The sequence below is a fragment of the Heloderma suspectum genome, chromosome 2 (genome assembly GCF_057233095.1).
Source record: "Heloderma suspectum isolate Gila_16-S chromosome 2, 16-S_ref, whole genome shotgun sequence".
Classification (NCBI taxonomy): Eukaryota; Metazoa; Chordata; class Lepidosauria; order Squamata; family Helodermatidae; genus Heloderma; species Heloderma suspectum.
The window spans coordinates 80,491,666-80,516,017 of record NC_139459.1 but is presented as its reverse complement, the minus strand read 5'-3'; the positions used below and the strand labels follow the sequence as shown (position 1 = coordinate 80,516,017).

General features: G+C 40.0%; 1 protein-coding gene across 8 annotated transcripts in view; it reads right to left on the bottom strand.

The window, feature by feature from the left end:
* CSNK1G3 (casein kinase 1 gamma 3) overlaps positions 1–24,352 on the bottom strand; it is a 68,736-nt gene that overhangs the window by 3,506 nt on the left and 40,878 nt on the right. For 3 of the 8 annotated variants that reach the window (XM_084833971.1, XM_084833970.1, XM_084833972.1), the window contains 6 exons: positions 23,498–23,583; positions 23,312–23,396; positions 21,511–21,659; positions 20,384–20,479; positions 18,308–18,403; positions 8,696–8,802 (listed from right to left, as the gene is read on the bottom strand). In XM_084833971.1, the coding sequence (XP_084690097.1) occupies positions 8,696–8,802; positions 18,308–18,403; positions 20,384–20,479; positions 21,511–21,659; positions 23,312–23,396; positions 23,498–23,583 (619 nt within the window). Of the gene's footprint in view, positions 1–7,445; positions 7,470–8,695; positions 8,803–18,307; positions 18,404–20,383; positions 20,480–21,510; positions 21,660–23,311; positions 23,397–23,497; positions 23,584–24,352 lie in introns of all 8 variants that reach the window. The other 5 variants (XM_084833974.1, XM_084833973.1, XM_084833976.1 and 2 more) reach the window with 3 other exon arrangements.

The following is a 24,352-nucleotide window of genomic DNA, read 5'->3' as shown; positions in this document are numbered from 1 at the left end:
TGACTCCATGTAAGATAGCTTTCTATAAGGGAAAGACAGAATGTGATCTCTACATGGTTCAAGGACCGTCCCAAAATGTTCTGTCATGCCATGGATAGTTGTAAAGCATCTACACACACACACACACACACACACAACTTTAGCTCCTGAATTAGTCTTAAATGGAGAATATTATTCCAAGCACCATACCTCAGAACTGACGGAAATGAGAATTCTAATAAATGCCTTATTCTAATATCATTTGTGTCTCTTTGAGCAGGCACACATTCATAACACATTAGAAACTGCTTTGTTTGCTTTACAAGTATCTCCACACAGCTGAAGAATTGCAGTAACAGCCAACTAAGTAGTCACTAGAGGGCCTCACCTTCCCATGTACTACACACAGTTCCAGTGTTCTACTGTACCTATTCCCTACCAGACAGAACATTTCCATCTGTATGGACAGCAAATGCATGCTCATAAGCTATTACACACAAAAGCATTTATAGCTTACATGAACTTATTTTGTCAAACGTAATAAAGGCTATAAAATGTTTAATACATAATAGCTGTGTGAAAACAGCCATCAACTATTTTCAGTATCTTTGTTATGAGGCTATCTTCTTAGAGAGCAAACATATGTTAATGTAAGCTGCCCTGTATGATGTCACAGGCTTACAATGTAGCCTAATTAACAACTTCTCTGCTACCCACCTACAAAGGAAACTGTCAAATCTTGTTCAGACTGAGAGCTAAGGCATGGGAAAGGAAATCCCTCCTTCCCCTGACTCCTCTAACTTTGACCTTTCTGTCTTTCATTTTTAAGATACATCTGCACTTCAGGATTTCCCAGTTCTACCTTGTAGGCTTTTAATTCTCGTTTCTTATAGCAACTTCAGCTTTAGCCATCTATTTGTTTTCAGGAACATTTTCTTCTCTCTTAGGCTTACATTCATCAAGTTATGTTGGACTAACTGAGCTGTTTCTTGGAAAGCTGCTTCCATCTGCCACTTTTCTATTAGATTAACTTTTTTTAAAAAAAACTATACACTGAACAGCACAATTGTCACAGCCATCAAATGATAGTGAGGTTTGGCGGAGTGGTGGTGTGGATATGAATACATGTCAAAGAGGCAAGAACAAAACATCTGAAAACCAGGTAGAAGAGACCTGTATCTAGATCTATTTTATCAACAGTATCATAAAAGTTGTCAGTGCAAAGTAACAGGTACTTGATGGCACAAGGATACTATGGTGAGGACAACAGTTGCAGGATAAATGCAAAACCTGTCTGCACCTATTATACAGCTATACAACACTGACAGTTAACCAAGGGTTTTCAGTATAGTAACAGTGGCTCAACTGGTCCCCAGCTGTGACTGACACAGATGCCACATAGTGCATATTAATGCATAGGTAAAATATTACTGAAGGAATGCCATTAGTTTTGGTAGAAGTAGACTCTTCCTTTGACACTGAACAGTGTCTTCTTTTCTCACAATTTACATATTATTTGCTAACAAATGATACCTGGGGCTTTATCATTCCCTCTATTAACAACAGAGGGGAAGTGCTGATCCTTATGTAAACAAAACGGTACCACCCATGCACAAGAATAGGCTCGGGGTAACCCCAATATTCACACAAATACAAAAAATGGCTTTAGGGAAAAAATGTAATGGAAAAAAAGATTCCCAAAGTAGCTCAATCACACCTGAGTACGCTCAGTAGATAGAAAACAATGAGTAACTGTTGGGTGGGTGGGTACAGGGGAGGAATCAGGGGAAGAGGAAAGGGTGGAGTAGAATAGAGCATCCTGGAAGACAGTATGTCTAGCTGGCACCCTGAAGAGGAGCGCTCCACACTACAATGTTTCATTTCAGGTGCCACTTGTAACTTGCATAAAACTAACAATAATAACAGGCTTACAACTAGGTACTTGCTTTTACAGGATAGCATCAAACTTCTAACAAATGGAAGAACAGCAAACAACGCACTTTTAATTGTCCAATGTACTTGGTTCATACTAGATTCAATCTGTTCTGCAGTTGTCCTACTCCAGAAATAGGAAGAACACAAAAGCTGCCCTTGCCTCAAAAGGAGTATCATATTAAAGGGACTGAACCAATCCTGTTGCAACTGCATAGAGAACCTCCTGACATAGCCTCTGTGCTCCAGAACACAATCAAGTAAATTATTCATGACTACAAGGCAGAACCTAAATAGACTTGGCATTTATATAAATTACATAACTATGAAACAAGGCCTGGAATGAAATATTCTCCTGCCATGCAACAACTGCATTCAGTTGTGGCACACGAACTAGGTATCCTGGTAACTTCTTTTAGTGATAGTTCCTTACACAACTTCAGAAGCTGCTCCAGATATTCCCCTTTTACAGAGCTGGACCTCCCCTTTCTGTCTCACCCAGGTATAAGGATGAGTAGCAGCATTGGATGCTTTGCCTGTGGCCATAGAAAGAAGAATTCTGTTGCTCCCTGGTCCTTGTCTTCCTCGCTGAGAATCATGTAGGATACATGACTGCAGCTTCATTAATTAAGAGAATGGGCCTACCCATTGCTCTGGCAAATGAGTTGCTGTTCTTTCCCCAGCCACACCTGTGTATGCTGCATCCTGCTTTTCAAGCAAATAAACATGTTTTGATGAAGCAGTGGCTGGTTCCCCAAATCATTAATAGCAGACTACCAATACTCCGAAACAATTTCCATGTCACTGAGGCAGGGGTGGGCAACTGCAGAGGTTCTGAGGGCCACTCCCCTGCCCCAGATCCCCCCTCTACAGCCTGCACTCCTGCCGCCACTACCAAATTCAGCGATGCCCCCCTCCCCATGGCAGCAAACAGACAATTTTTTGTCCGCCACCACCAGGGGAGCAACCACACAAGAGGATGGGGGGGGCGCATGTTGCCCACCCCTGCTCTGAAGGCTTGGCTGGGCTAATGCCTGGTAGGGAAGTGATACTTGGAGATAGCACCAGAAAGAAGCAGCATAACTCAGGCTGAAGGGTATTCCAAGAAAGATAACAAAAGTAGATCAAGGTGGCAGATTTTTTTAAAAAATGAGTATGTAGAAAAGACTGAGGAAACCAAGTCAGGGTAGAGAGGAAGATTTCTTCCTTTGCCATTTCCCTTACCCCACTCTTCTCTCCTTACATACCTGCATGCACACAGATTGACACAACTATACATAATCTCCTGCTTCCTATCTTCCTTCTCTTCTTTTTCAACTTCACCTCACTTTCTGACGGTTGGTAGCAAAGTACAGTAACTGACAGCCAGGGGTAGGTGACTCAAATGGTTTGCTTTGGGACTGGGAATCCAGGATGGGCTTCTGATTTTGGTGGAAGCGTGCACTGCTGCAATAGGCCTCAAGGCATGCCTTGGGCTTGAACTGAGCTGCTTGAGGAGTCTGTGAGTATATGGAAGACCGCAACAGACCCATACACTCAACTACCAGCTGAACCCAAACCCTTTTGTGCTTCCCTGTAGATGTGATCAGTTACTGATCCAGCTGCCAACAAGAGCAAACTTACACTGAACTAGCAGATGGGTGAAGTGAACAGACCTGTCAAGTTCTCTGAGCTAGCAGCAAAAGGCAGCAGGATATGCACCTTCCCAGCTACCAAACCACTTTGGTAGTTGGGAAGAATAAAACATTCTCAACACAACAACAGTAAAACCCTGCTGGATATTTGAAGTTTAAATACCTTTAAATTTCAGAATTGAGCTGTAGTTTGCATACCTGAATGCTGTTGCACTGGAACTTACTCTTGAAGTAGATATTCACAAAATTGAGCTCTGCTTTGTATGCTTGGTGGCAAAATATCCAAATTGATTAAAGTTACGTGTGTGTGCGTGCGCGTGCCCGTGCCCATGCATGTGCGGCGCTCGGGCTGTGAACCCCTGATTTAAAAGCAAATTGGTATTTTATTTGAAGTTGACTTTCATTCCTAGTTATCTAATAACATTAACCACTCTACACTTAGAGAAAAGTGCCCCAAAGATTAGGTGATTTTATTTATCTGCTAGGAAGGAACAAAGCACATGCGTGTCTTGCCCAGCACCTCAAACAAATCTTCTCCACACTGCTCATTCTCAGAGAGAACAAGGAGAACATTGATTTGGAGAGTTGGGAGACTGCACGGCTCTCATGTTCATTTCTGCCCAACCCAAGCAAAGCCCCACAGCCCAGTGCAGCCACAGCAGTTGGTGCTCTGGTGGCTAAGGGAGCTACTCTCATCTCAAGCAACACTGTTTTCTCTCCCCTAGCCCAGATAGGCCCTGCCTGCTACACTTAGCTAGCAGTAACTTGTTGTATGACGGAACCACCTGAGCACCTATTCTGAGGTAGAAGAGGGAGGGAAGGAGGGCAAGTGTGGCAAGTACCCTAGTGCACAACCTTAAATGTCAGTGCGAAAAATAGCACCATTCCTAGTATGAGCTGCACATTTAAGGTGGAAGTTGTATTCACATGGATGTCTGCATATCACCTGGGGCAGTCACTCTCACACATGCCAGATGGAGCAAGCAGGACTCATTAATGTCAAAGAGAGCACTCCCAATTGGCTTAACTTCATCTTTATGGTGAAAGAACCACCAGATTTAGGGATATTCCAACACAACTTTTCAAAAAATATTTTCTGCATTGGATAGGCAAATCCCATTACTGAGGTCATTACTTCCACAAGTATTGTGTATGGCATTGTGAACATCTCCTTCAAATAGAGTACAGCCTCTCAGAAAACATAAACCTAAAGAAAATCTAGAATAAATGAGTCAAGCTCTTCTTTCAGACTGGGTCAGTTGTTGTCTCCAAATCCGTTCTAGGATGCAATCATGAACAAGCTTCATAAGGTATGAGAACCTGAAGGTAACAACTGTGGGGTGGTACAAAACAACTTCTGTATGTAGACAGCTAGCACATGGAGACATAGCCAATACACAGTTCAAAAACAACTGTTCTCTAGATTTTATTTTCACTGCATTTATTTGCACTTCTCACTTCTACTGACATCAACATGAACAGAAGCAGTATGAAATAGCTTCTCAAAGTTACCTGAGAAGGCTGAACTATATTTGAAAGGGATGTCCACAGTGCCACATGTGAGACATGAAAATATAATGCCATCAGTGGTCAGATCCATTTAGCCACTGCATGAAAATTCTTTGCAAGCATATATTTGATTAATACCTCAGATTTGATGGGTTTTTCCAACTCCCATTTGTGAGAGTGTCTCCTGAGTTAGCAAAAACTTTCATAATCATACAATTTCCACCTGAAATATGCAGCTGGAAGTACAATATTTCTGTGCTAAGATCCTGCACTACTCTGCCCTCGCTACCATTTACACTCCCATGTTGTCCAACTGGAACCCCACTTTACTAATATAGGTAGTTATATGAGGGGATAATTAGGACAAGAGCGATGGACTACATGCAGTTGACTGAGGAGGCAATGATGCAATTCCACATATGAAAATCAATGCAAATATTTTGTTGTTGTTCAGTCGTTCAAAGTCTAACATCATATGGATAACATATTAGAGTTAATGAAAAAAATCTAAAATATTTCACCATATAAAGTGTATGTGATAATTCAAATTACTCCCATATACAATGTATTCATAGCCTATACACACACACATATATATATTACACCCTAATCATGTTTAAACCGTTTACATAGATATTACTGTTTTTATACCAACGTACATGCTTAGCAACTGTGGCACTTTACAGAAAGGCAGACATGTAAAATAGGCTATGGCCTGGTTCACACATAACAACCCAGAGTGTAGGATAAGTATGGGTTGTCATTGCATCATAGGGGGTTATTGAATTGTGGGTTGTCATTATGTGCGAACCCTGCACTATGGTTTATCTCTGGGTTGTTAACCACGAACAACCCATGAGGAGAACCCATGGTCTGTTGCTGAGTTGTGAACTCTGGTTTGTTCGTGGTTTAACAACCCATAGTTAAACCGTAGTGCACGGTCCACATGTAACAACAACGCATGATTCAATGACAACCCATACGCAACCTGTACTCTGGGTTGTCATTATGTGCAAACCAGGTCTTGTAGGAACTAATTAGTAGAAGACTTGGTACATTACTGTACTGTCCTATTTAGGGGAACACTAGGGTTGGAATTTTATTCCCAGTTCTAGGTAGGATATATTATTGGTCCATCTTTCAAAAACATGAATTCTTTCCCAACGAGAAGGACTAAGTAGTATTTTTACATGCAAGATTGTTTTATTTATGTCAGGGATGCTCTGACTTGGATTCCTGCATTGAGCAGGGGGTTGGACTCAATAGTCTTGTAGGCCTCTTCCAACCCTACGATTCTATTATTCTATTTGCCATGGTTATGGTGCAACTGAGGGCTGTACTTATTCTGCAGCTTAATAGGGGCAATTTTACACTGGTTTTGTCAATGTATTTTATGTTATGGCCTTTACCAACATATTTATGTTAGTTTGTCTATTATAACTATAAACTAGAGCCTGTTAGTATTCTTCCTATGATTCTATGATTCCTCCTCCCTACCAATTCTTTTTCCTTTTGTATCAGGTCTTTTAGATTGCAAACCTGAGAACAGGGACTGTCTTATTATTCACCCGTGTAAGCTGCTATGGGAGACATTTTTTTTGGCTGAAGAGTGGGGTAAAAATACTTCAAATAAAAATAGTAATATGATAGCCTATATTTAAACAAATAAATTATACTGTATTGTGTTATATAAAATGTAATGAGCCTTATGAAGAAATGCTTTGTACAGTTCCTAGTTACCTGATACAAATACCAAACTAAGGAAGCTGGACAAGTTTTGTCCAACCCTTCAGAAAATCTGCCATTTAGAGACAGTTTTAGAGCTGACTTTTGTAAATCAATATAATAAAAGTTAGTCTTGTTTAAAGATTCCATTCTGAGATTAACCCAATCACTGAAGTTAAGAAATGCACAAAATTATAGGGGAGCAATTGTTCAGAGTGAGCTATCAGTTACCAAATCATCAATGACTAACACTTTACTAAGTATAGATGCAAACATCTACTATAATTTAGTAGCATTCTAATGTTTTAATTGTTTATGATGTTAGGATATTACTGTGTAAGTTAAAATACCTGAAAACATTGTTTTCTCTTTAAAGTGCCATACCAATTGGTAAAACAACTGTAATAAGCACTGATATTAAAGCATAAATTTAGAAATATTAGACAAAAGTACACCAAGACTACATCACTTCAGAACAAGCAAGAATTGAAGCAGGCAAAAGTGCTCCTCAATAAGCCAGTAACTTTCTCATGTTGAAAAAGAGCAACAGTAAAAGTCATCTGAATTCTTTTGTACTGGTTTTCCAATTGTACTTTGCTCTTGAGAGCTCTTTTGTGTTTAAAATGCTCTGGAGCCATTTCTGCCTGCCTGTACTTTAGAACTCACCACATGTTCAACACTTTCTGGCAGCTAATACAAAGAAAATACAAGGGGGGAAAGAGAATCAGTATGCTATACATTGCAAAGGGGCTGCATTTTGCATATATAATACAACACTGAATAAGTTACTAAGACACCAAAACTAGAATTTGCAAGTATCAATGAAATTAATGGGAACTAATGCGAGCAAACAGATGTTGCCATTGCAAATATTAAACTACTTCTATTGTATATTTATCTTGTCGCTTAAGGACCTTTCCAGACAGTTTATATAGTACAACAAATGCACATATGTTGCTTGTTTGTTGCAAAGATCAAAATTATTTCCATGATTCTACCCCAGAAGTGCTTCATTCTAAAATCCAAAGAGATCCTCTTAGGTGTCAACAGAGCCCTGTTTCTTCTACCACTACAACATGCACATGCAGATCTTGGATAGAGAGAAGGAGAGATGGATGAGTATACGGAATACATTCTCAGACCTCCCATTCCTTGTATGTTCTGGTGCACTACAGTGGGGGAGGAAAGAAATAGCACTCTATTGAGTCCTTGAAGGGCTCTTCCACATATGGATGCAGCACCATTCCCTGGGGAAGACTGTGCCTGTGGCATTCTTTTTTGTAAATCATTCTGAAAGCGTTAATGGGGAAATGGTATTCTTTCCCTACTTGTCATTGCAAGGGGCACCATGATTTGGAGAGCTGCATGAAACAGGGTGGCATTAACACACCCACTGGGTTGCAGTACCAAAACACTATCAATTGTAAGCAACACAAATGCCCCCATGCTCAGAGTTTGTTCTTCTCTCATACCATTTTGAGTATCACAATTTCATTATCATATCTTTGCAGCTTCTAAGTACTTCCTTAGGATACTTCCAGCTTGGTTTACAAAGAAAGAAAAACATTTTCCCCCAGAGAACAGCTAGGCTCCCCTTCCATGCTACCTCCTCCCTCCATGTGTATTACATATGCACATGATATTGTGCTATATGAAACTAGTGTGTGATTAGCCCTACACCTTGGGTGTTCATATCTGAAAAAACCATCGTATCTAATACAGAAGCATTTTGCTGGCAAGTGAATGAAGCCTCTCCCCTTTTTTTCTTTTTTACAACTTCAAAGTAAAGCTGCTTAAGTGATTTGACTTGCTTGTTACATTTAAGAATTAAAAACTGTCGTAGCGAGTAACTGGCAGACCCAACACACAAGATGTGGTGTCAACATAGGGATTATTTCGTTTAAAACAATACATACTTGGTTTCATCCATTACTTCCACTTCTGTAGGGGCTGTGATAGGAGCATTTGAACGGCCTGCAGTAGGATCATCAGTGTTGAGTTCTCCATTTGTTGAGCTTACAACCTGCAATTACAAGCATTTCCAAAAATTATGAAATAACAAATGCCTGTATTTGCTGCATCATTTGACTGCATTTGAAAGACTTGTGATTAGTTTATTAATACATTATTTCATATGTTATACCCATTTTTCTTTTAAAGCCTCATGCATTTCTTTTACTTCTCCAACTGCTTGTAGAAAAAGCCATCTACAACAAAAGTGATTTAAAGGGGGAGGGGGAGACTAAGGCTGCAATTCAACATACCTAGGAGCGAGTTCCGCTGAACTCAATAGGACTTACTTCTGAGTACACATGCATAGGACTGCACTGCATGTGAAAAACTACCACATTTAGGACTAACTACAGTTTTCCATAAACATTAATAGATACTATCATTAAGAGGAAACTATCCTGCCATAAGCAAAGATGAGCATTGATACATATTGCATTTCAATTGTAGTTGATGGGATCAGTCCTTTTCAGAGATGAGAGAATCGTATCACAGAGTAACTTCAATAGGGGTCCAAAAATTAGTACAGGAAAGGCTACAGCTCAATGATAGAGTACATGTTCAACAGCATGGCATAATAATGAATAATGGAGGATTACTATGAAGCAAAGCATGGCTGTAACTTCACTATTCTATTAAAAGGGAACAGCACATAATTGTCTGAAGTTCAGTGCAGGCTTGTATTATGAATATCCTGTGATGGGTAATTTCGCTTTTCATGTGCCAGGAAAACTCCAATGGGAAAAACAAAATTAAGTAGTATACTGCCAAGCATTTTATTACCCCTCAAGTCTTTTGTTCCCCAAAGTATAGGCTCTCTCCCTAAGAAGCAAGAGGTGTTATTTCTTCTTCTGCATGAAAACCTTTGCTTGCTACATGCCTCACTCTACTACCAAACATCTGGAAAGAACTTATGTGGAGGGTGGGGGAGTTAGCTTCAAGAACATAAACCTGATTTAGTCCTTACTAAACAGCTTCACGTGCTAAGCCACTGGCTAATGATACCAAATCTCAATACCACTAACACAAAACTCCAAATGAATCTTGTAATACAACTTTTGATTTTGAAAAGCAGGAACTGTATGTGTGTAACATGTTAGTCACTCCCATTTCCTGAAACAAATTTTTGCATCCAAGACCATGCTTATTTCAAATTTTAAAGCACCTGTGCATGACCAGTTCTTAAATAAACTTTCTTGGGAACTTGGCAATTTCAATGTAACAAGTTCACATAATCTACTAATGCATATTTTACCATATGTTTTAAGAGGAGCAAAACAAAGATTTTTAATATGGTATAGCACCCATGTCAATGTACTTGGACAAGCTATTTCAGCAAATCGGGATAACCCTAGAGCAAGAACGAACTGGCAGTCTGTAAACAGGCAAGCTTAAAACATTATTTACAAAAATAGTTCCGGAGTCTGAATATAAAGTGAAATCAACCTCCTACAATAAGCAGTAAGACTTCTGGATAATTTGCTAAAGGGTAAACAAAAACACAATTCAAAGAGACCTTTTATAAGTGTTTCAAGTTACTACAATGCAAGTACAGTGAAAGAGGCAATTCATCAGTGCAATTCAGCTGATATTTTCAGGAACTAAGACAAACTTTTGTAGAACAGGAATGTAGGAGGCTAGCTAGTGAAACACTAACAATGAACAGTATGTTGCCTACAGAAACTAAAGCGAGAGACAAAAATTATCAGAAAGTTTTTAATGTCTCATATTAAGTCAAACACTCTTAAACAACCTGTCAATTTTTCCCCACCACTTGAATCGTTCATTTTCTTTAATGGAAGCTGAAGATGCAGAATAAAACTGAGGACAGATTTCCCAAAGCACCACACCCACTTGTTTGTGAGACTTTTTAAAAACTCATAATCACTACCAATGGATGGCTTTTATTTTTTTGGATCTACTGAAAATACAGACAAATGAGAACAGAGGACTATTTTTAATCTACGAAGTCAAGGTTAAATCTTTCCATTTCAAGATGCTTTCAGTTGCTTTATAACTGCCAAACCTAATAATGTAGGCTAATATCTTCAGTGCTAAAAAAGTATTTTTGAAGAAACAGTACACACTGTCCGTCTATGTCCAAGAATGAACACAAAAAACAAACACTGTTTTGCACACGTTAAGCTCCTCTTTCCTCATCATCACTGAAAATCTTTAGTACTTCAGTGTGTAGGAACAGCGATACAGTCTATGTTTGTAAGTAAACAGCTCTATGCTCCACTCTGCAACAGCAGTGTAACAAAAGATCTGGTGATGGTACTAGCTCCTACTCACAGTACAAAGGTGCATCACTTATCCTGTGATGCCGGGACATGGCCCTCCTACACCATTTCTGTATTTGTTTAGTAGCAATCAGTGCTGCTGTGCCAGCGAACAAAGCTGTGCATGATTCATCTGTGCTGCAAAAGGAGATTATCAGAGTAGATCTGTTAAGAGACTCTTACGTAGCATCCTAAAAGCCAGCATGTGTTGCATGTGAAAAATACAGTCGCAACAAGACAATTAAAATCAAGTTGGGCAGAACTGTGTAGCTGTGCCTTATTTGCTGGCATAGGATGGTATTTCAGTTGTAGATGGCAGAAGCCTTTGTGCTGAAGGAAGTTAAAACAGCAGCAGCAAGTTAAGACAGCAGGATTAAGCTGCAAATCTATTGGAAGTTCTTGGGACAACATTGAAGACTAAGTAAATAATCAAAGATGAAGTTTCAGATATGCGAAATGATTCAACTTTAACTACTTTTCTTATTTTACAGACCATTTGTATTTGAGATCAGCCATGAGTTGAATACTTTCATTTAAATGTTACAAATTACAACAGCTATTAATAATCCTAATCTGGATTTACATATCTCCCCAAAACCACATCTCAAATGCTGCATTAATGGATGAGAAATAATCCAAACTCAGGCCTAAGACTCTTTAGGCTGTGCGAAGGTAAAGATTTGACCACACAGAATAGGTAAACATCTGCTGCCTTAAACCAGTCATGCATGCATCTCCATATAGGCAATACATGTAGGCAGTGTTCTAGTTCTGAGTCTAGAACACTATTTCAAGCTTACATGTTCAAACACAAGAAAAATACCCAGAATATTTCATCAAATGCTAGATAGCTTGTGCTGATCCATAATTAGTAAATCCAACAGAAGGTTAAATGTATGTGTTTTTATTCTTACATGCTTTGTAGAGGTATACTATAATAAGGTTGTCAAATGTTGTAATCCAAAAACAATGACAGCTTGGCTGTTCAGGACCCTTCTTCTAGGAAGGTTTGACCTGGGAAAATGATTTGAAATATGTCAATGACAAAGAGCCCAGGACATCTTCTGGGATTTGTTTGTCAAACTGAGATTTCTGCTATCAAAATTAATCAGATTGAATTGTTCCGAAAATGCAAATTGTCAGGAATCAAGATGAATAAAGGAAATGATGGGACATCTAGAATACTGCAGAGAAATAGGTATACATAGGTGGGTAGACAAGGACCGAGGATCACTGATGAGAGTAAGACACCACGTTAGGACACATTTCCATGATTCTAAGGTCGTCACACATCATTTGCAGTATAATTATGACCAGGGTAATTTTTATGCCAACTGATCTAAGTCTCTGGATCACAGATTGCTTGGCTAGCTCAGGTCTTATGGCTAGAGCATATCAAACATATGTGACCAAACTCACAAACCCACTAACAGAAGCACATGAAATCACAATTTATATTTGAGGATAACACTTTTCACAGATCTCTATAATTGTGCCACTTGATAGGAAGAGCTGCCAGTGGATACTGTAGCCACTTGCCATTTGTACTTTTTCAGTCAAAGGTAGTTAAGGAGGTGTCAGACATCAGTGACAGAGCCACCTTACCTCCTATAAGAAACCTTACGGCTATCCCCTCTTCTGGTTCTTCCCCCAGCCAGATGGTTCCTGGAAGCCTTACCAGCTTGCCCTCGAGTCTGGTGCTGCTGCTGCTGCTGAATGCCAGGTCGGTCCAAAATAAAATCTCCCTCATCCATGATTTCATTGTGGATGAGAGGGCTGACTTGGTATGTATTACTGAGACCTGGGTGGGGGAACTAGGCGGGGTTACTCTCTCCCAGCTGTGCCCTCCTGGGTACTCAGTACAGCACCAATACCAGCTCGAGAGTCAGGGAGGGAGGTTGCCATGGTCTATAGGAATTCAATCCCCCTCTCTGGGCTTCCTGCTCATTCCACTGCAGATCTTGAGTGTACCTTTTGTTGGGTACCCAGGGCAGGTTAGGGAGTGTACCGCCCACCCCACTGCCCATCAGAGTCCCTCCCTGAGCTGATGGAAGTGCTCTCAGACTTGGTGTTGAGGACCCCCTAGGATGATGGTTCTGGGGGTTCTCAACTTCTATCCCGAGGCTGCTGTATCTGGGGAGGCTCAGGACTTCATGGGTGCCATGACAACCATGGGGCTTTCCAAACATGTAATTGGCCCAACACATGTAAAAGGACACACGCTTGATCTGGTTTTCTCGACTGGGCAGGCGGATGGTGATCTGAAAGTGGAGGAATTAACATCTGGCCCTTTGTCATGGTCAGATCACTTCCTGTTGAGGTTTATACTCTTGGCAGCCTTTCCCCTCTGAAAGGGTAGGGGACCTATTAAAATGGTCCGCCCCCAGAGGCTAATGTGTTCTGATGGATTCCAGAGGACTCTGGGGGATTTTCCTGCTGGTATGGCTAGTGCTCCTGTCGAAGCCCAGGTCGCTCTGCGGAATGCAGATATGACTTGGGCAGTTGACACAATCGTGCACAAGCGCCTTCTCCCTCTGAGCAGAGCCCGGCCAACTCCTTGGTATACACCCGAGCTGAGGGCAATGAAGCAAGAGGGGAGATGGCTAGACAATGCAGGTGGAGGAAAACTCTTGCTGAGTCTGACTGAACACAGGTTAGAGCTCATTATCGAGCCTACTCTGTGGCAGTGAGGGTGGCAAAGAGACAGTTCTTTTCCACCAGCATTGCATCTTCTCAGTCTTGTCCAGAGGAGCTTTTCTGAGTGGTTCACAGCCTGTTACATTCTGGGCCAGGGAGAGAGACTTTGGAACCCTCGGTTGCATGCTGTGACGAGTTTGCACAGCACTTTGAAGATAAAATCGCTCAGATTCATCATAAATTGGACACCACGATTAATGCAGTTTCATTGGTAGAGGCGTTCAGAGCACCATCTGGTCTAGTTTTATTGGATGAGTTTCAGTTTTTGAGGCCTGAGGATGTGGACAAGGTGCTTGGCCAAGTCCGATCAACCACTTCTGTGCTCGACCCTTGCCCTTCATGGCTTATTACATCAAACAAGGAGGGGATGTCCGGCTGGGTCCTGGAGGTTGTAAATTCCTCCTTGAGAGGGGGAGTGGTGCTGGCCTCTTTAAAAGAGGTGGTAATCAGGCCACTCCTGAAAAAGCCTAACCTGGACCTGGAGGACGTTAACAATTATAGGCCAGTGGCCAACATCCCCTTCCTGGGCAAGGTGCTTGAGTGGGTAGTTGCAGGACAGTTCCAGGCACTCTTGAATGAAACAGATTACCTAGAGCCATTTCAATCAGGCGTCAGACCTGGTTTTGGAATGAAAACTGCCTTGGTCACCCTGTGGGATGACCTTTGCTAGGAGAGGGACAGGGGGAGTGTGACTCTGTTGATTCTCCTGGACCTCTCAGCATCTTTCGATACCATCGACCATGGTATCCTTCTGGACAGGCTGTCTGGGCTGGGAGTTGGAGGCACTGCACTGCAGTGGTTCCGCTCCTACTTGGATGGCTGATTCCAGAAGGTGGTGCTGGGGGATTATTGCTCTGTGCCATGGCAATTATGCCATGGGGTTCCACAGGCCTTTATTTTATCCCCCATGCTGTTTAACATCTACATGAAACCGCTGGGGGAGGTTATCCAGATGTGTGGGCTGAGGTGCCATCAATATGTGGATGACACCCAGCTCTACCTCTTTTTCATCAAACCCAGGTGAGGCAGTGGCTGTTCTAAATCAGGCCTGGGCACAGTAATGGACTGGATGAGGGCCAGTAAACTGAAACTTAATCCAGACAAGATGGAGGTACGGTTGGTGGGTGGTTCGTCTGCCCAGCTAGATGATAGTCAACCTATTCTGGAGGGGGGTACACTCCCCCTAAAGGATCGGGTTCGTAGTTTGGGGGTGCTCTTGAACCCAGAACTGTCACTTGAGACACAGGTGAACTCAGTGGCACGGAGCACTGTTTATCAGCTTAGACTGGTATCCCAACTACGTCCTTATCTGGACAAAGATAGCCTAGCTACAGTTATCCATGCTCTGATAACTTCTTGTCTGGATTACTGCAATATGTTATACATGGGGCTGCCTTTGAAAATTATTCCAGAAATTTCAGCTGGTCCAAAATAGGGCAGCAAGATTGTTAACCAGGACTGGCCAATGAGCTCATATCATGCCAGTACTTTTCCAGCTGCACTGGCTGCCAGTCCATTTCCAGGCCCAATTCAAAGTGGTAGTATTAACATTCAAAGCCCTTAACAGCTTGGGGCCAGGTTATGTGAAGGATCGCCTCCTCCCATATGTGGCTGTTTGGACCTTAAGATCATCCTCAGCGGTCCATCTCCGTGAGCCCCTGCCAAAGGAAGTGAGGCAGGTGGCTACCAGGAAGAGGGCCTCTTCTGCTGTGGCACCCCGGCTGTGGAATGAGGTCCCTAGTGAGGTTCGCCTGGCACCCACATTGTATTCCTTCCAGCGCCAGGTGAAGACCTTTTTATTCTCCCAGGCATTTTAGTATTTTAGCTTTCTAGTCTTTTTAGCTTTGCTGTTTTAAATCAGTATTTTAAATCTCTGCATTGCTGCTAGATTTTATCCTGGTTTTATTTTGGTTGTATTGTTATATTGTGGTTTTAATATTTTAATATTTTTTATATTTTTGTATTGTTTTACTGTGTACTTTTTGGTTTCAATTTTTGTGAACTGTCCAGAGAGCTTCAGCTATTGGGCAGAAAAAAATGAAATGAAATAAATAAAATAATCACTATGACAACACTGGCCTAGCTTGTGATCTTTGTCACAGAGAATAAGACTACAGAACTGAACCATGTAACAGTTTGCTGAACAATAGCAATTAGGTCCTTAGACAAATAATACAACTCAAAAAGACTGTTTTATTGCAGTATCAGTATTCTTAATTTCATTTCTACTGCTGTGAGGAGCAAGGATGTTCTCTCACCTCACAGAAACAGCAAAAATAAGGGCAGCATTATAAGTCACCATGTCCTTCATGAAGATCAGCAGTGCCCAACAGAAAAAACTAACAAACTACAGTTCAGTTAGTTACAATGCACATCCCTTTTCTAACATGGATGTTGGGGTCAAGTAAAAAATGGTAACATATGAAGCAACATTTAACCCTTTCATTTCCTTTTAACAAGCCAGAGGTTAAGTGATTATTATTATTGTCTCTACTTCTATACCCTGAATCATCCATTCCCAATCCTGTCTCAGATGCTGATTAAAATCACTCAGTATGAGACATGGATTCTGTTTCCATTGTTGTCTAGCACTGCGGACAAATAGCAGATTTCAGCCAATCCTGACTATGGCTACATAAAAGATGTCAAAAAGGTATCCTTCGTGTGTCTGAGTGATTTGTAGTTGACACATGGCCGCTGAGGAATAAAAAAGGCAGAGCTTCAATTAGCTTTGGATAGGTATTAGTGATAAAAATTTGAGACAGAGTGCTGGCAGTGGGCAGGGAAGACCACCAATCAATCAGAGGCCTATATGGTTCCTGGGAAAGATGCAGTAGTCTATGCAAGTCCTTATTTCAGATACAGGGAAGAGAGGGCGGGGTGCCAGGGAGTTACAACTGCAACCACTCAATTTTCCTAAGGGACTGGGGGAGTCCATTTAAAGGGCTAGAGGATTCTAATGATTAGCTTCTATATGTTTCATACATCTTCACACTCCATCTGATACTTACTTTGAGAAGGTCAGTAAAAATTAATTTTCTCTCCAGTGTCACTGTATCTGCAGTGGGGTAACCTTTTCATACTGACGGCAGCATTCCCTCATCAGTAACCTTCTATGGCCGTGTGCTAGTGATGAGTGGGACCAAAGCCACATACACACCCCAGTCATCCATCCATCCAAATACTACCTCCATTCAGACTCACGATGATGCCCCCTCTGGAGCAATTAGGCATGAAAAAGCCTCCCACTGGAATCAATGGGCTTTTTTCCATTAGGCTTTTTTCCAATCTGACTGCCACACCAGAGGAGGGGCAGGATGTTTGTGGGCACTGTAGCGTGCAGGGACGGAAAACGTAACCCTACCCAGTAGTCAGTCTGACTCCAACGGGAGGCTTTTCTCAAGCGTAACTGCTGAAGGGGCAAGGAAAGGGTAGCCAAGGAGACACTGTGGGCTGCCAGTTCCCCACACATTTTATATGGTCTACCCCTTGTGGGGATTCCTTCTTGTAAAAGTGAAATAAATACATTAACTTGCTTTTTCTTCATTTTGCAAGTGGAGATGCAGAGTCACAACCTACTTTTATACTCATTCAATCTAATCTCATTTCATGTATTACATTTCTATACCGCCCAATAGCCAAAGGTCTCTGGGCGGTATACAAACATTAGAAACCTTTAAAAATACAATAGTGTAATTGAGTGAGACCTCTCCAAGTGGAAAACAGGTTTGAACTCATGTATCTCCCCATAAGCAGCTAAGTATGAGCATGGGAAAAGGATGTTGCGTTCAGAACTGGGAGAACTATGGTACTACCGCACCACACATGCACCACCTAAGAAATTAATCAATGCTTGTGGCTCTGACAGTACCCATCTATTATACGGAGAGCTGGAAAATGCAATCCAGAGATTCTCCTCCTGACTGTTTAAAAAGGGCCAGCAAGGTGAGAGCCAAAAGCACTGATCATCTGTTTTTGACGGAGGGACAGCTACACAAGCACAGTACAACTGATATGTGGATTTCTACTGTTCTTACAGCTTCCTGAATCAGGGAAACACGTTTTTGGAATCTGACTACATTTCCATCTGATTGACTGGAAAAGAAAAATACCAAAATAGTTTCTCACTGACAAAAAGCCTAATTAAGTATGCTCCAGTAGCACAATAGTTTGCAAATATTATACAGGCTGGTTTGTTTTACTATTAAGGACAAAATAATAGTACCACTAGTCAGAATTCATTTGGTCCCAATAGTACTGCCATTTCTATTACCACCAAGTGACAATTTCAGAGCTTGAGACTAATCCAGTCAACCATACCAACGTATTTCATTCAAAAGTCAGATGGCTTGTTCTACAAGCATTCATAGAAAACAAGTCAAATTTTGCATGACTTTTCAGTATGGCTATTATGAGCAAAGAAATTGGGTTATGGGCATAGTTATGAAGTAGAATTTTTAACAGAAAACTATAGACACATGCCATGTGTGTCCAAGGATATCAAGATGTGGAAATAGTCATGCAAAGAACAGAAAATACCTGTACCGAGCCACCATGTCTGTCAGCTGCTAGGTGAGCTCTCAAGTGATGGGGATTGGCCTGATGGGGGTCCCAAGCTGCCCTGTGGTCTGTCGACTGCCAGTTATATAATGCATTAAGCATGCATGGAAGAGGAGGAATAAGAACCCAGAACATATTAAACACTTCATGCGGCTACTAAACTGTATTCTACATAGACGTCACAAGAAGACATGGGCACCTATGCACATGTAGCAACACGTGTACATATGTATCTGAATACAGAAAGACATGTTTAAAGTTTGTTTGTTTTACAGACCATAAAATTAATTGGGGTCACTCAACAAAAACTTCAAACATGAAACCCCATGCAGAATAGGAATATCCGGGGGCAGCCATTTGGGGTGGGAAAAGCTTTCCGTTGTAAAAAATATCAACATAATATCACAGACGAACACAAACAAAGTGAGAGCTTCAGTACTTCCATGACATGCACACTCAACTAGTATAGATTTTGTCATTGTAACACTGAATGTTAAAAAAATAAAAATAAAATCTGTCAAACTATTTTTTTAAAGTAGTAATGAACTTCACATTTTTAACAAATAAAAAACTTAATGTTCACAGTAACATAATTTTGTATAGAAAAATTAAGAGTATGTGGAAAATGACATTTTTGAACTAAAGCTTTTACGCATCCATATTTCTTATATTTATAAGGATTAATGCAGGGATGGAGAACTTGCAGCCCTCCAGATGCGTTTGGACATCAACTCCCAACAACTCCAACCAATATGCCAATGGGCAGGGATGATGGGAGTAGCAGTTTAACATCATCTGGTAAGCCAGTTTCCTTACCCTTGCAGTAATGTACATTTCTTAGTCTCCCCACTGATTCTTGGGCCAGGCTGTACAACCTGTATTTTATAAGCATAAGTGAGCCCCAGTTTTACCTTTAGTCATTTTACAATGGCTCAGCTGGACCATGCCCTTTCCACCATCTTGGGCTTGAAAGGGACTGACTATCTGTCCTGCTGAGGGAAACCAAAGAATAGATGGAGCCAGACCAGGCTGTTACCCACTAGCTTGGGTCTGAAAAATACTAGCTACTGTGAGAATGCTAGCTACTGCTAATATCTGATATTCTTATGTATTTTTATTCAGCTCTTGTTGTAAAGCCAATCAATATAGTTCAGCTCAAATGGCTGAACCACCTCAGAAAATGTAAAATATAGTAAGTGCTACAGAGCACCTCACAGACTATGAGCAAGCACTGAACCAATTATTTCAAGAACATTTATAAAATTATACTATATAGTTCAGAAGTTAAGGGTTTTTTGGTTATAGCAACATGGGAAATTCTCACAAGGGAATCTTTATCGGCAACAAACAATTGTTATTGCTGAGCTGAAACAATTTCCATGTAGCTATTTTTGAGTTTCACAAAGTTCTTGCTAAGAAAAGACACATCACTATGAGAAAACACAGAGATATACAGAAGTTCCAAACCCTTTGCTAACACCTAATGTTGAAATTAGGTTCTAGAGAGAGGCAACAAAGCAATGTACTCCCTCCTCAAGAGTGAATGATTAATCATTACATGAGAAATAACATCAAAAACAGAAAGCTAACCAGAGTTCTCTCTAAATCAGATCTGAAATCTGAGTTTGAAGCTGGGTTCAAATCCTGGTTTAGCAGGAACCCTGGTTAGCTGTAACCACAGTTATGTCAGTGTTGATATAATATTTAACCATGGTGAAGGTAAGTGGGGAAATTCACTCTAAAGAGAGGGGCTGGGGTGGAAGGAGGATGATCTTGCACCTAGTACCAGTATTTGGTACCAGTATTTGTTGAGCACCTCTTTATTCTGTCTGCACTGACAGCAGGAGATTTAATATTATATAATACAGACTGAAACACTGAGGCTCAAACTGAATTATACAGACAATAAATTTAAATATTTAAAGCCTAACATGAAAATACTCAATAAATACAACCAAAAGGTAAATGTTTAACACTTCTGTTGTATTGGTACCATAAACTATAGCAAAACTATTACAGTACAAAGCTGGCACACATTATTGGTGGACAGCATACCTGATTTTTGGACTGTTGCATCTTATCTCTGTGTGGATGTGCTTCTCTGTTGGAAGATAGCGCAGGATCTGAATGGATTGAACCCACTGGAGTAGGCTACAAACAATACATTATGCTGAATACTGGTAAAATAAAACTGTAGGTTTCAAAGATACCAACATTTATTCTGAAAAACTGATCGAAGGTATTTTAAAAATCCATAGCATAACTTAAGCCAGCCACACTCACCTGGGAGCCTTTGTTAAGTAATAATCACTGTAACGAAGATTACTCATGTAAATTACTAGATTGGTATATGTGGAAAGGAAGGCTAGTAACTTTGTGGACCTATCTGTAAGACTAATGTGAGCTTAACTTACTTATATCTTAAACAATTTTCTTCTAGGATCCTAGAAGGCACTCTCCAAACATTTAACTCAGAAGCATTCATTCATTAAATAGTTTAAACTTACTGTCGGGAAGCACACTATTTTATTAGAATGCACTAGTGAAAACTACTTAGAAAGATGATTCAGTTAATGACCTAATCAGGAGGACGGGAAGTTTTCCATGACTGCAGCAAGTGGCATCTGAAAGCTCACAAAATACAATTGCCATTTAAATCTATCTAAACCTTGAGGATTTAATACATTGTGAACTTCACTAATGCTTATGAACATACAAGATCACGATTAAATGTTCACATTGTATAGCTTCCCATATTCTCAAACTCAAGGAACATGAATTTAAGAATTCAGTGTTAGTTTCTGTAAACAAGACTTCATTAGCTCCTATGGTTAAACCACAGAAGCAAAACAGAGCGGTAGGAGTCAGGTACATACAATAGAATGTGAAACAGGATATAGCTTTTATAGTTCCTACTGCTGTAGTCCTGCTTAAAGAGTAAACAGTATCTGTCCTCCATACAATCAAAGACAAATATAACCCCAGTATTCCTCTCAAAGACACAAAGGGTCTATCAAATTTCTGCCTAAAACAGGAGTAACAGAGATTAAAATGGAGTGTCTTCTGCAACTATCTACAGTGCTATATTTGCTATACTGTAGACAAGTAGTCTCTGTACTAACCCTTGGGTTTTGTCATAAATTTCAGGAGCATTTAAGTAGCATTTGTTAAACTGTACTTACCAGCTGTTTACCAATCCAGTCATATTCATAATCAAACATATAGCCCTTCCGATCAAACAAGTCTGTAAAGAGCTTTCTTAAGTAGTCGTAGTCTGGTTTTTCAAAAAAATCTAGTCTTCTCACATAACGAAGATATGTAGCCATTTCCTCTACATGAATAAATATATGTTTATTATTTTAACTGTTAGGAAAAACAGAAGTGTTAAGTTACTTTAATCCTTAACTTATGTCTTCCTAGTAAGGAAAAGTATTTTTTTTACAAAGTGTAATTTAGTTCAAGTGGAGACTAAACTGACAATTCATATTTAAATAGAGATTCTAGAGAATAAATTTTTTCCCAATCACAGCATAAGTATCAATACTAGCCCTATTTGGATATTCGTAATCTTACTTACACAGCGAGAATAAGCACATTAACTCCACCCTCTCTTTACCCTCCTCATGTTCAGGGTGAACTTCTGAAGTGGGGAGATTCTTCTATCTGTAGAGGCTCCCCACACAATGTAGAACCCTGGGGCACTTGTCTAATCTTTACAGCACTGATTATTAATCTTCCTTACTGTGGTCTGTGTCATTTTCTTTAACCACAGGGAAGATGTTCTTCTGCATCATCTTCATGGCATAGAATTGAAATCTGACTTCAAGTAATAAATATTCTGGTTTCATATATTCGGTCTTCAAGAGATAGGGGCACTTGAACCACATCAAACCATTTGCATGCACTTGTAGTTTCCAATATTCTGTCTAGGTTCTTGTGAGCCTCTGTTGTGTCATCCATTTTTTGTATTGGAACATTTTGTGTTCCGGATTCTATGGACAAAATTTGTCTAGATTAATTTATGTAGGATAATGAGCTTTCATAGTAGCATACTATGCTCATTTACTCCTTTGATCATGTTCAGGGGAGTTCTATCTTTTTGTATGTACACATCCATAATATATGCAGATAAAGATTTCAATTCCATGCCATGAATATAACAGATTACAGCAAGAAAATTATTACAGAAAGAAAATTAATACATTTTAATTAATCCCATTCTATAAAATTGCAGGACTATGATCCATATTGTTGTATCAGGTAGTAGAGGCTGGAGTGTGACTATTAAACATGTATTTATTCCCTTATCGAAAAACATTCTTCTGCTTTTACAATAACTATGATTATTTAGAGCTTCTGAATGAATTCACGTATTTTCAAACTTAACAGATTTTAAATTTCCAGACTCTGAAATTACTGCGCCTGCCCATAAATACAAAGGAAAAATTCATATGACAGAGGGATATGCACTTATTCTAACTTGTTCTTTACTTTCTTCATCCCAACACTGTATGTTCCATCCCTCTCTTTCCACAAGTTTTATTATTTCCCCAGGAATACAGTGTACGCGCTATGCTATTTAAATAACCAAAACCTTTGCTCCTTATGAGTTAACTATTTCAGGATGCACTCTTGGATTATTAGCAATGGAAGCTATTTGGTGGCCACACAGATCCTTCCAAAGGTCTCCCCCATGAATTTACTCTACAGCATTTAATAGCCAGCAATTTTAAACAGCCACCAATTCATAAAAGCTGTTAGAAGTAATGAAAACAGCGAGGGAACAGAAGGAACACCAACTCTTTCCTTGTCAACATTTTTAATAGCAATTCAACCAAGATGGCAGTGATAAGAGGTGGAAATATGTATACTTAAGATTGATATTACAAGTACAAATAATTAGGAACATAACCTAGTGACCAGCCTGAAAAGTTGTCAATGCAATTTCTATAAAGATTGTTCTTTAACAGCAGAACTTATTACCTGGAAAGTTTTCACACAGTACTTCTATGGGGGTTGCTCTCTTTGTGTCTCCAATTTTCTGATACCGTTCTTTCAACGTATCTGCCTAATTTTGAAAAGACATCAAAATGACTGCTTCAAAAACATTTTATGAAACTATGACAATATTTGGAGAAACAAGACAAATTCAAAGAATTAACACACTACCTTTAACCCTTGCCATGGAAGGCTGCCTCTTAAAAAATACATGAACATATGACCTAAAGCTTCCAAATCATCTCTTCTACTTTGTTCTGAAAAGTAAATTGAAAATATTAAGACTAACAAGCAATTATGATGCGATGCATAAGAAATCAATGATACAAATAAGCTGTACAATTATTTAAGAACTGTATTGTATATTTTATAGCTTTTTCTTGAGTATAGTTCCAGCTAAAAATCTTTTGTAAAGAAAACAAGCTATTCTTTACTATAAAATATATCTTAAAATCCTTGAGTGCCTAGTACAGAGAAGTTAGGAATTATTATTATTGTTGTTGCTGTTGTTATTATCTTTTGTACACTACCTAAGTCATATATTTAAAGTTGCCTAGAAAGGAGCCTGACTGTGTTGCTGCCTTGGTACAGCAACAAACAACGAACTAGATTTGAGGCTTAAAACCACTGAGGCTGTGTTCTGATAGTGCAGGACAGTGACTTTTTCTCTCCCTGTTCCTGGAAACAAGTAAGCCCAGCTTACTGCATTTACAAACCTGCCTTCCCCTTCCTGATTTGGGAGGAGGGACTGCGTTCCAAGGCTACATGCAGAGCTGTTCATAGCTCCTTTCAGGATGGTGGGGTTTGGGGGGAAGAGAGAAGGAAGAATAGAACAGCATGTACATTGCATCTTTAGTTTTGTCCTATATTTTACAAACATAGTTGCATTCTGAAGGAGCACACCATCTTCTCCTCTTTGAAGAAGCAGGGAACAACTCCATGCACTGGCTTCTGAAAGCTGTTTGTGGCTTAGATCTATAAGATCTAGAGCTAGGAAAGGAGAAAACCAGGGCTGGTATCCGGTGG